General features: G+C 53.3%; 1 protein-coding gene across 1 annotated transcript in view; it reads left to right on the top strand.

Moving 5' to 3' along the window:
• Positions 1 to 11338, top strand: part of ACADS (acyl-CoA dehydrogenase short chain) — a 19442-nt gene extending 8104 nt beyond the window's left edge. Inside the window, exons 3-10 of the mRNA XM_001376586.4 lie at positions 8945 to 9094; positions 9196 to 9307; positions 9535 to 9686; positions 9845 to 10015; positions 10096 to 10233; positions 10346 to 10441; positions 10576 to 10632; positions 10718 to 11338. Coding sequence (XP_001376623.2) covers positions 8945 to 9094; positions 9196 to 9307; positions 9535 to 9686; positions 9845 to 10015; positions 10096 to 10233; positions 10346 to 10441; positions 10576 to 10632; positions 10718 to 10870 — 1029 coding nt within the window. The 3' untranslated portion in view covers positions 10871 to 11338. The remainder of the gene's footprint in view (positions 1 to 8944; positions 9095 to 9195; positions 9308 to 9534; positions 9687 to 9844; positions 10016 to 10095; positions 10234 to 10345; positions 10442 to 10575; positions 10633 to 10717) is intronic.
• The last annotated feature ends 1084 nt before the right edge of the window (positions 11339 to 12422 follow it).

The raw sequence follows: 12422 nt of genomic DNA, 5'->3' as shown, positions 1-12422 counted from the left end.
TGCCATTGGCCGAGCAGGACCACAGTTCAGAGCGAACTCTCATGGAAGGCAGAATTTGCTATTTACAGTATAGAAGTCCAAGCAAAGCACTCTGGGACTGTTCGGAGACGGAAGAGCAGCAGGAGTAAAGCAGTGGGGGTGAAGGGACTCGCCCAGGGTCACATGGCTGCACAGCATAGAGGCCCCATTTGAGCTCCAGCCTGTGCTACCTCCCTACCCCACGGATGGCCCTTTAAGGGCCAGTTCTGGTCCTTTTTCAGTCTCCCTCGCTCTCGACCCAGGCGTGCAAGGGATGCCATGTGGGATCGAGCGGACAGAGCCCCGGCTTAGGAGCTGGGCACTCTGGCCCTGCCCCCTCCTGGCTGGGTGACTGGGCAAATCACTTCCCTCCTCCGTAGTAGCAAGGAGGATCCCCGAGGCTCCTTCCACTCTGACTGCGGAGGCTGCCTGAAGCAGCACGGCCTTGGTATCTGGCAGCTTTTCCGCCGCACTGAACATCTACTATTTTCTCCTGGGGGGCTCCCACGTGGCAGCAGGTGTCTGGTCACCGCCTAGCGAGCCCAGCGAATTCCTGAGTGCAGCCAGGCCCGTCCAGGCTCGGGCTTGGGGAGGGAAACTGCAGGCGGATCGGAAACAGGCGACATTCCGGATGGAGGTTCCCGGAAAAGTCCTCAGGTTGCATTGTTGTCCCTTTAAAAACACTCTCCAGCGGCTCAGGGAGCCAGGTGAAGGCTCCCGCCCTCCCTCGTAGCCGGGGAAATGGAGGCCCGGCCCACGAGGGCCTTGCGCGTCGCCTGGGACGGCTCCGCGGCCCTCTGGATGGTGGGCGCTAGACAGGGACCCAGCCAGGCCCGGAGTCCCGGCGCGCGCAGACGTAAGCCTCACCGACAAAGCCCCGGAGCTGGGAGGATCTGACGAGGCCTCGGGTGCTGTCCCTGGGAAGAAAGCTTTGCAAGCCGTGACGCCCTTCCGCACATCACAGCGGCTCCTTCCTGCCCAGCAGCCAAACCAGGCCCTCTGGGGAGGGTCCTGCTCCCAGCTTAGCCGTGAACACTGGGATCTTCTCCCAACACCTGCCTCGACTTCCCTCATGCCAACTTGAAAAGCTTTCCGGTGTCTTCCCTCATCCTTCCCTTCGGCCTCGGAGCAAGAAGTGGCGCGTGTAAGGAAGGCTCTCAGCAAGCCTTAAGGCACGTGGACGTCCGTCTTTTTTAGACTTGACCCCCAACCAGATATTTATATTCTTTCTCCCCCTCCCCCCCCCTCCCCCTCTCATCTGTGCGAGCGTGTAAGGGCATTTCTCTGTCTTTCTCCTTCCATGGCTTCCTCTTCAGGTCTCTGTACGCCAGACAAACCCCCCTGTAACCCAATAAGCTGCCCCTGTGTCTCTTCTCCTCTCCCCTTCCAAGCCTGCCAGAGATGGATGGGGAATTCACGACACAGACTTCTGGAGGGTGCCCTGCAGTCTGCCATCACGAAAGGACACACACAGTGCCACAAAACTGTGGTCTTCCTATTTCAAGCCCTTACCTTCTGGGTTAGTGTCAATTCTAAGACAGGAGCGGTGAAGGGCTAGGCAGATGGGTTAATGACTTGCCCAGGGTCACACAGCTAGGAAGTGTCTGAGGCCACATTTGAATCCAGGACCTCCTTCCTCCGGGCCTGGTGCTCTATCTACTGTACTACCTAGTTGCCCCTCTAAGTCTTTAAATTGCTCTGCTTTTTTCTCAGTCTTTGTCCTTCTCAATTTCATTATCTGCCTTTGGCACTGTTATCCAGCCTCTCCTGGATAGTCTTTTTCTCTGGGTTTTTATGATAATATCTGTATCTTTTATGGTCAATTTAGTTTTGTTCTTTTTTCCTTGGGAGGTTCCGGACCTTCCCTAAGCTTTGACTTCTTCCTGATTCCTCTTTCCCTCACTGTTGGAACCTTTAGATGGCCGAGCAGGTGCTTCCCTGGTCCCATAAGTCCGTGGTTGCAGAGTGACTTTTAGCCTTTTCTCGGGTAGCCCTGACCTGGTGTCGGGCTGTCTTGTCCCAGAGGCCCTCAGGACAGGGCCTGTCCTGGAGTTGGCAGCGCTGGACAATGAATCTTAGTCACAGCCTCAGCTTGACGTTGAGACGCCATGCACTAGCTGGGGAGGCTGGGGAATGGGGCAGGCCGCCTCCTCCTCCTGGCCTGCCCGCGCCAGCTGTGGTGGAGAGACGAGCTCTCCTGGACCTACTCCGAAGGGGGCTTCTGTCCTCAGCCAGCATCGGCCATTGACTCGTCCTACCAGAGTACGCCTGAGTAGAGGACTCACCGACATCCCGGGGACCGTGTTCTACCTGCCAGGACTCCTGCCGTGAGAGACCCTCCGGAGGACAGACCCCTCAGCTAGGGTGAAGCAGAGGGGAAGGGCCCGGAGACGAGAGCCGTCAGAGGGGCCCCAAGTGGAAGCAGGACGCAGCCAGGCAGAGCAGATGAACTGGTAGAAGGGGCTGCGAGGACGGCGGAGTCGGAGAAACCTCGAAGCATTGTACGGCCTGGAGGGGACCAATCGGTGGATCACTGACGGGGCGGTCACCGAAGGGACAAGGTGGTGAGGCTCGGGGCCTGAGCCCCTTGCGGCCCTCGGCAAGGCCGCCGGAGCTTCCTTGTGGGGGCAGGTAATGAGGAGGATACCAGGATCGGAGCAGGAAGCAGAGAGCCTCAGTTACGCAGACATAACCAGAAGAGAGACACTGAGCAGAGGCCCCAGACAAGCGTGGAAATGTGTGGTTGTGTTAAAGTTAGTCATGTGCTCTTAAAAAACTCCAAGACGTTTAGAATAGTTTATAGTCAGTCTTCCTTTCTACTCTTTGTTAGCTGAAATGCTCGTATTCGTTAATGTTTAGGTTCATTAAAAAAAAAAGGAAATCCCTGGAAGGAACATTGCCCTAGTACAGACCCAGCCCAAGAAGCCAGCTATCTGCCAACGGTCTAGCTTGGTCCAACACCCTCCTCAGGTTGCCTGGCAGCCTCGACCTTCTATCCTAGTATCATTTCTAAGACCAAAAAGGGGATCATGGTGAAGTGACTTGCTCTGGGGCGCACAGCTAGGAAGTGTTTCTGAGGCTGGATTTGAACCCAGATCCTCCCGACTCCAGACCTGGCCCTCTCCCCACGGAGATACCTAGGTGCCCTGAAGCAACTCTTTCAAGGAGTACAGAGTGGACAAAGGTGGCAGTGCCGTGGCATCCCTCCCCTCCCAGGAGAGACTCCTCCGGGGGACTTTTAGCAACACTGAGAAGGATGGAGAACTAGCACAATCGTGTAATCCCTTGCATGGCAGGACCCTTGTAATCTTGCCACGATACTCAAAGAACCTAGAAAGGATGGTGGGCATTGGGGAAAGTGCCTCTGCTTTTCAGGTCATGGAGAAGAATCGGATGCCTCCCCCAACAAACAAATCCAGGATCTGAGAAGGCAGAGAAGAACTTGGACTCGTGGTAGGGGTTGGAGGCTTCGGGGCTTCTTGTGGGGGTGTTCAAGACTGCCCAAGGTCTGCTGAAACGGGGGCTTCTACTTGCTCCTGGGGAGTTATGGGAGCGGGTAGCCTGCTAGAGGGAAGCCAGAAAGCATGGCTAAAGATTTGGGGCAAGAAACGGAAGGCCTGAGACACATCTGTGTGGCTTCGTCCCCAGGCCAGTCAAAGGCAAGGGAGTGAGAAGAGGCAAATCTAGGGAGTTAAGGAGATAAACTATGGGAAAGGAGGGCTTCAGGGCTAGCTAGGTACAGTAGATTGAGTAGGCCTAGAGAGGGGGGGGGCCTGTGTTCAAATCTGACCTCAGTCTCTGCTTCGCTTATGTGGGCAAGTCAGTCGCCCCCATTGCCTAGCCCTTCCCACTCTTCTGCCTTCTAACAGAAGTTAGTTGAAACAGAAAAGGAATGATAGTCTTCTGGCTGAGGAGGAGGCGTGTCCTAGGAACACTGATTAAGCTGTCACTGGTAAAATGCATTTCTGGATTCTTGCAAACCTAATCAAAAGCTCTGCCACGGAAAAGGCGCCTGGCTGTCTTTGAGGCAAGCCGGGGAGGGGAGAAACAGCCAGAGAGGTCCCGAAGTCAAGGCGGCCTCCTCTAGTGATGCACTCATTCCACATTGTCTCCAGGAGGGAGTAGCAGCCATCTGGTCACAACATAGCATCAGCCGAGGCTGGAGATTCCGGCCTCCCCAAGGACATCAGCTTCTTCCCGGGGAGCACCGAGATGTGCTGGGAGTGAAATCAGGAATGGAAGAGGCCTTTGGAAGGGTGCAAGGGTCCGTCTCGTTCACGAGAGGGGAGAGGCAGACCAGCACGGCTTGTCTGCTGGGAGCACTAATACAGCATAAGGAGCGTGCTATGAGCATGAGGGATTTCTATCAAGAATGCTGCACTGCTTCGATATCAGGAACCGTATGAGCATAACTGACCATTTCGCTAACCAACTAGGCCCATAGAAGTCACATGACTGCATCAGCAGATTCAGAAGCTTCTGACAAATACAATACTCGGTCCTGTTAAAGATACCAGAGAGCATAAGAATGAATGGAGCTTTCCTTAAAGTGAAAAGTAGGCTGTCTAAACCCAGCAGCAAGCACTGTCTGTACTGGGCACACGCTGGAAGCCTTCCCAGTAAGATCGGGGGAGAAGCAAGGATGCCCATTATCGCCTCTGTTATTCAGTATCCTACTAGAGATGTTCACTATAGCGATAACATTAAAAAAAATGCTGGAATTAGAATAGACGGTGAAGAAAGAAAACTAAACTCTGCAGATGATATGCTGGTATACTTAGACACTTGATCTTAGCTAACAGGCCAGGAAGTGACGATGGTGTACATAGGGAATCGACTGAGCAACTAGTTGAAATAATTAACAACTATAGCAAAGTTGTAGGATATAAAGTAAATCCCTATAAAGCATCAGCATTTCTATTACCAATAAAGGCCAGTAGCAACAGATAGAAAGAGAAATCCATTTAAAATAACTCTAGGTAGTATAAAATAGCTGGGAGTCTACCTGCCAAGACAAATTCACATGAACAAAATTACAAAACACTTCTTACAAATAAAGTCAGATCTAAACAATTAGAAAAATAGGAATTGTTCATGGATAGGCTGAACCAATATAATAAAAGTGAAAAATCTACCTAAATTAATCTGCTTAATCAATCAGTGTCATACCAATCAAACTATCCCAAAATTATTTTATAGAGCTAGGAAAAATATAACAATTCGTGTGAAAGAAGTGACAAATCTACCTAAATTAATCTGCTTAATCAGTGTCATACCAATCAAACTATCCCACAATTATTTTATAGAGCTAGGAAAAATATAACAATTCGTGTGAAAGAACAAAAAGTCAAGAAGATTAAAGGAATTAATGATTGGGAAAATTTATTTTTTATTGTTTATTTATTTTTATAAAAACCCTTACCTTCCGTCTTGGAATCAATACTGTGTATTGGTTCCAAGGCAGAAGAGTGGTAAGGGCTAGGCAATGGGGGATAAATGATTTGTCCAGGGTCACCCAGCTGGGAAGTGGCTGAGGCCAGATTTGAACCTAGGACCTCCCATCTCTAGGCCTGGTTCTCAATCCACTGAACTACCCAGCTGCCCCTTGGTTTTTTTTTTTGGCAAGTGTCTCTAATAAAGTCCTCATTCCTCAGATATACAAAAAACTGAGTTAAATTTATAAGAGTACAAGACATCCCCCAACTGATAAATGGGCAAAGGATATAAACAGGCACTTTTCAGAGAAAGAAAGCAAAGCTATCTATAGTCATATTAAAAAAAAAGTTCTAAGTCACTGTTGATTAGAGAAATGCAAATTCAATAAACTCTGAGGTACTACCTCACACCTTATAAGATGGGCTAATACGACAGAAAAGGAAAATGATAAATGCTGGGGATGTGGGAAAGTTGGGGCACCAAGGCTGGTGGAGTTGTAAACTGATCCAATCATTCTGGAAAACAATTTGGAACTATGCTAAGAGGGCCATAAATTAGTGTGTACTCTTTGATCTAGCAATACCATCAAGAGACCAAAGAAAAGAGAAAAGGACTCATTTGTACAAAAATTTTTCTAGCAGCTCTTTTTGTGGTGGCAAAGAATGGGAAACTGAGGGGATGTCCATCAGTTGGGGAGTGGCTGAACAAACTGTGGTCTATGCAATGGAACACTACTGTGCTGTAAGAAATGAAGAACAGGACGATTTCAGGAAAAACCCCAAAAGACTTACGTGAACTGATGCAAAGTGAAGTGAGCAGAACCAGGAAAACATTGGACACAGTAACAGCAATATTGTATGATGATCAGCTGTGGAGGATATAGTAACAGAAAGATCCAAGGCAGTTCTGAAGGACGTAAGAAAAATGCTGTCGAACTCCAGAGAAAGTACTGATGGAGTCTGAATGTAGAGGCAGACTTTTTTTCACTTTATTTTTTCAGACTTTATATACACACACTCTAACCACACACACACACACACACACGCACGCACGCACGCACGCACATCTTCCACAACATAACCAATATGAAAATTTGTTTTGCATGATCACACAAGTAAAACGTAGATTAAATTGCCTACTTGTCAGGCGCAGCTAAATAGACACTTCCCAGCTGTGTGACTCTGGGCAAGTCACTTAACCCGTTGCTGAGCCTTTACCACTCTTCTGTCTTAGAACCAATACTTAGTATCTATTCTAAGGCAGAAGGTGAGGGTTTACAAAAATATTACTTATCATTTTGGGAAACAGGAAGGGGAGGGAGTTGGAGAAGGAGGTAGAAAATTTGTAACTCAACATTTTAGAAAATGAATGTTAAAATTGTGGTTATGTGTAATTGAGAAAAAAATTTTAAAGAGCCAATCTACGTGTGAGAGGGTCTCGGAAATGAGGAGGGAGGAAGAAGTACACAGGAGAGCTTCTGGGCAAAGATGATCAGAGTCCACCACCAGCAAACAACCTGTATGGAAGGAAGACAGAGGAATTCTGGAAGCAGCACAGGGCTGGCACCGAGACCGGGGAAAGCAGAAAAGGGGGTTTGGTGAGGTAAACTTAGGCTTCCGTGCTCTCTCTGCTGAAAGCAGATGCCCAAAGTTTCTTGATATGTTGCAAGACGATATAACATGACATTCTGTACCACAACATAACAAAATGTGGAAGAACCAACAAGAACCTTGGATGGATAATTTTCCTCAGCAGGAAGGAACTTCTTGTTCTGGCAGCAATGATAGAAGTAGTGAAGGGAAGTTAGGTGTTGTTTTTTGTTTTTAAATTTTAAGCCCGGACCTTCTGTCTAAAACAGAAAAGGGGCAAGGGCCAGGCAATTAGGATTAAATGACCAGCCTCCCATGGCTAGGAAGTGCTTGAGGTCACATTTGAACTCAGGACTTCCTGGTTCCACCTGTCTCAGTCCACTGAGCTGTCTAGCAGCCCTGGGAGGTTAACACCCTTTTATAATTTGTGCTAAAAAGGAAGGATGGGCCAGAAGTATGGGTTATGGATGAGGTGTGACAGGAGGAGGAGAGGTGCAGATATTGTTCTGGTCTCTCGGAACCGGAAGAGAGTGGCACCTGTAAGCTCTAGGATAAACTTGACTTCAATCCCTGCCAAAATCCAGGAAGGGCCATTAAGGGGGTGGCTAGTGAGCCTCTAGAAGGGGAGGTGGTGGCCCCATAGAGCCTTTCACTATGGATGGGTTTTGGCTGACGCCCCTTATTTCCTCCTTGGACAAGGTTTGGGGGAGTATATGGATGAGTGAATGAACGTTAAGCACTTAGTATCTGCCAAACACTGTGAGAAACAGAAGCTCCCAGGAAGGAGCCCAATTCTGATTCTGGGATTCAGCAGACATGAGCCACTGAGCACAGTGGCAAGGACGGTGGCCGTGATGCCCAGGTGCAGAGGCGAGAGCAAGGCGGGCAACGGGCTTCTCTGCTGCCGGCCTCTCACACCCTGGCTAAGTTCTGGTGGCCGTGCGACCGAGGAGGACGAGGTCAGCCTGGCAGCCTGCCCTGTCCGATGGTCACGGACTCCTGGAACTTGGTTTCTTACTCTGTAAAAGGAGACAATCCCTCGCCCTCCTGGTGGAAAAGATGGTGCGATGCGGGTTAGGAAGGCTGCAGAGGCTTCTACAGCCGATTGGCAGCCTGGGCCCCTCTCTTGGTTCTTGTTCTTGTTCTGGGCCAGCTTCAAAGGTCCCTGGTGGAGGGCCTCCAGCCTCAGGTCAGCGTGTTGCACGTTCAGTAGTAGTTTGCAGACTGGAGGCCAACCCATGTGCAGAGATGGACGCAGAGTTGAACAAAATCCAGGAAGACGAGATTTAGTGGGAGAAACGTGGAGTCGGACTTTAAGGACCGCCAGAACTGGGAGGCTCCACTGGGTGGCGACCCCCGAAAACGATGCGGGGGGGGGGGTTATGGGATGACACGGACAGTGGGAGGCAGGGGCACGTAAGTCTTGGGCTGCCACTCTTGGAGAAGCACCGGGTCCAGCCTGGCCACTGACAAAACAATTGGTGAGCTGCGGCGTCCAGAGGGGGGCAGTAAGAGATCGTGCCGTGGGAAGGCTGGCAAAGGAAGCGCGCTGGTGTTGGCTTGTCCCGGGAAGGAGAGATTAGCCTGGTTCTGCAGGATCCCAGAGGCTGGCTCTTGGAGCAAAGGCTAGAACGCCGGACTTGTTGGCAGGGAAGAGAGTTTCCGAACGTGGAGAACTCCCCGTAGTTGGGTCGGGCTGCCCCCCACTTGCTGGCGATCACCTTGTTCGGGGCTGGATGGCCTTGGGAGGCTCCTTCAGACTGAGGCTCCGCTCTGAGCTAAGTCAGCCAGCTGTGGCCCCCCACGTGTCTCGGAGGGGGATGTTTGCTCAGCTTCAGGTTGGACCAGGATGACCTCTTGGGGTCCTTCTAATTCTGCATTTCGGTGATTCCTTGGAATAGATCAAGAAGATGGGGGCGCTCGGGCTGCTGGCTATGGCTGTGCCTGAGGAGTTCAATGGAGCCGGGCTCGACTACTTGGCCTACGCTATTGCTTTGGAAGAGATCAGCCGGGGCTGTGCGTCCACTGGAGTCATCATGAGTGTCAACAACGTAAGTGGCTGCTCTCCCAGCCCCTGGCCTCTCGCTGGAGTCCGGAAGGAGGTGGCTTCCAGCCCTGCGGAGGCCTCACAGCTCTCCCTCCTCCTCTGCAGTCTCTCTATTTGGGGCCGATCCTTAGCTTTGGATCCCAGGAACAGAAGCAGAAATGGATCTCACCCTTTACCAGTGGTGACAAGATTGGCTGCTTTGCTCTCAGTGAACCAGGTACTGGGTCGGGGCTGGGAGACTCGGCCTGAACCTCCTACACCCAGCCCAGGATGCCCAAGAAGCCTGGGGGCCCTGTGGGGCCCTCTCGTCCCGCCAGATCTCCTCCCCTGCAGAACTCTGAGAGAGCGAAGCCGTTCAGGGCGCGGGTGTCACCCCTGCAGGGCTGGGGGCTGGGGCGGGCACAGCCATTTGTTCATCCAGCCCTGGATCACCCTGTGGGGCAGGGAATGGCAGTGATGCTGGAGCCGCTTCCACCACTGCCCAACTGGATGGAGATTCGTGGGTCCTGAACGGCACCAAAGCCTGGATCACCAACTCCTGGGAAGCATCGGCGGCCGTGGTCTTTGCCACCTCCTCCAAGTCCTTGAAACACAAGGTGAGAATAGCAGGCCCCTTGCCCAAGGCTTCTGGGAGCTCTTGGAGCCACTCTGCCTTCCTCCTGGCTGGAGTTGGGCTCGCTCTGGGTCCTTGGCTTGGGCAAATGGGTGGAGGCTGGAAGTAGGGCCAGTGTCTTAGCTTTCTGTGGGCTCGTAGGGTATCACGGCCTTCTTGGTTCCCATGCCAACGCCTGGGCTCTCCCTGGGGAAGAAGGAAGACAAAATGGGCATCCGAGCCTCGTCCACGGCCAACCTCATCTTTGAAGACTGTCGCATTCCTAAGGACAATGTGCTGGGCGGGACGGGCACGGGCTTCAAGATCGCCATGGTGAGCCTGGCCCTGCCTGCCCTGGGGTGGGGATGGAAATGGGGACACCAACCGAGCTGACTCTTGGGCCATCCTGACAGCAAACCCTGGATATGGGTCGGATCGGCATCGCTGCCCAGGCCCTTGGCATTGCCCAGGCTGCCTTGGATTGTGCCGTGGACTACGCCGAAAAGCGCATGGCCTTTGGCTCCCCTCTCACTAAGCTGCAGAGCATCCAGGTAATGGGGAGGGGCCGAGCTTTGCCTGGGGTCCCCCTTTTCTGGGGAGTCGGGGGGGCATCTCTGGGGGAGGAGAGGCTCCTGACGGTCCGGGCACTTGGCTGTGTTTCAGTTCAAGCTGGCAGACATGGCCCTGGCCTTGGAGAGTGCCCGACTGCTGACCTGGCGGGCAGCCATGCTCAAGGATAACCAGAAGCCCTTCAGCAAGGTGCTTGGCCTACTGTTTTGGCGAGGGTTGGCTTTCTGGGAGGGAAGCTCCGGGGAAGGTCCTCCTGGGGGGAAGAGGCAGCCCCGGGGACCCAGGTGGGCCTCCCTCACTCGCTTTCGTCTCCTCCTGCTTAGGAAGCCGCCATGGCCAAACTGGCAGCATCTGAGGCTGCCACTCAGATCGCCCACCAGGTGAGTGAGCTTCCTGCGAGGCCGTCGGATGTGCCCAGGCCTAGCTCCTGAGGGACTCCAAAGACCTCCTTGACTTCTCTTTCAGGCCATTCAGATCCTGGGTGGGATGGGCTACGTGACAGAGATGCCCGCCGAGCGCCATTACCGAGATGCCCGGATCACGGAGATCTATGAGGGCACCAGCGAGATCCAGCGACTGGTGATTGCTGGGCACCTGCTGAAGAGCTACCGGAGCTGAGCCCACTGGGGAGGGAGGCTTCGGCCTGTGCCCGGCTCCTGCCTTCACCCATAGGCTGCCAGGATCTGCCAGGCTGGCCCTTTGGGGAACAAAAAGGCCCGCTTTGTGAGCTTGTGCCTCCCTCCTGATCCCAAACCTGCCCGGCCACCACGAGCATCTCCACCGACTGCAAACCTCAGGGAAAAGGCTGCCGCAGAGGGAGCTCTGCCCAAGCACCCCGTGCCGCAGTTTCCCCTCTAGGAAACGTCACATCCAGCGCAGTCTTCTGGCGGAAGGTTACGGTCCTTGGTGCCGGAGGCCCAGAGGCTGCAGAGGTGGAGCCCCAACACTCCAGGGAGGAGGCCCGAGGGGAGCCGGGGCTGCCAAGTGCCTGGAGGACCCCGAGAAGCCCCAGGGAATCATGTGACCCAATAATGGAGGGAATGGGGGCTCCAGCTTTGTTTTTATTAAATTCTGTTTACAAATGAAGAGCTACCTTCTCTTCCTTCTGCCTCTCCATGGCCCTCCCCATGGGGAAAGCAAGAGCAGGCTCTGCCATGGCCAAGAAAAACCTGGCCCTATTCTACTGCAGGCGGGCAGACAGCCAGGGGCCTTCTCAAACCCGCTTTCCCAGAAGTCTCTGAAGTCGGCTCCTCTCTCCTCGGGCACAGTCACTGTTGCCATCGTGGACTCTCCCGGAGAGGAGATGGCTAGTGTGAGCCAGGGGGACACGGGGTTGGTCTACACTGGCAAAGCGCTTTACACATATCCGTTTATTCCGTTTTACAGTTGAAGAAACTGAGGCAGACACAAGTAACTCATCCAAGATCACAGCTAGTGAGCACCACAAGATTTGAACTCAGATCTTGCCTCTGGGCCTAGCGTTCTATCCACAGCAGGGCCTTTGGGGGAGCAGAGAGAAGGGCTGCCTGGGAAGGAAAGCAGAAGCCGGGTTGTGGAGGCCAGAAGGCTTGGGGGGGAAGGCATCGTTGGGGGGCAGCCTAATGTAGAACAGGTCAGAGGGGTCAGAGATGATCCTGGCCGGCGGCGCCTGTGCTAAGAAGGAATGGAGTTGTCAAGGAAGGGCACCGGTCATTGATCCCATTGGGGATGTTATCCCCTTCCCCCCAAATTAATCAAGTGGAAGGAAGGGGACAGGGGAGCCTGAGGGGGAGGCTCTCTCCAAATAAGGCCTGAAAGCCAGATGACTGATGGTCTGGTCACACCGAGAGCGCCTCTGGCCCGACACAATCTAGGGATGTCCCTCTGGGCCAACATGGGTGTTGGCCCTCCGGCCCCCTCCACTCTTTGGTCCTGGGGGGCGAGAGCACAGAGGGACCCCGGCATTCCAGAGCACCAAGAAAGGAGCTGCATCTGCCGTGGCCCAAGCCAGAGCCTGGAAGGAAATGGAAGGGCCTGGGGGGCGGCCCAGAGACATGGATGAGGGGCAGCGAGAGGATGCCGGTCTCAGGAAAGGGACCATGAGGGCCTCTCAGGACGGGGGAGAGGGGGAGCCCCCCCTTCCCTCTGGCCCACGAGGGGAAGCAGCAGAAGCCCGGGCCTGGACACGAGT

The sequence above is a fragment of the Monodelphis domestica genome, chromosome 3, assembly GCF_027887165.1.
Source record: "Monodelphis domestica isolate mMonDom1 chromosome 3, mMonDom1.pri, whole genome shotgun sequence".
Lineage (NCBI taxonomy): Eukaryota > Metazoa > Chordata > Mammalia > Didelphimorphia > Didelphidae > Monodelphis > Monodelphis domestica.
The sequence above is the reverse complement of the archived record's forward strand: the minus strand, read 5'-3'. Positions and strand labels throughout refer to the sequence as shown.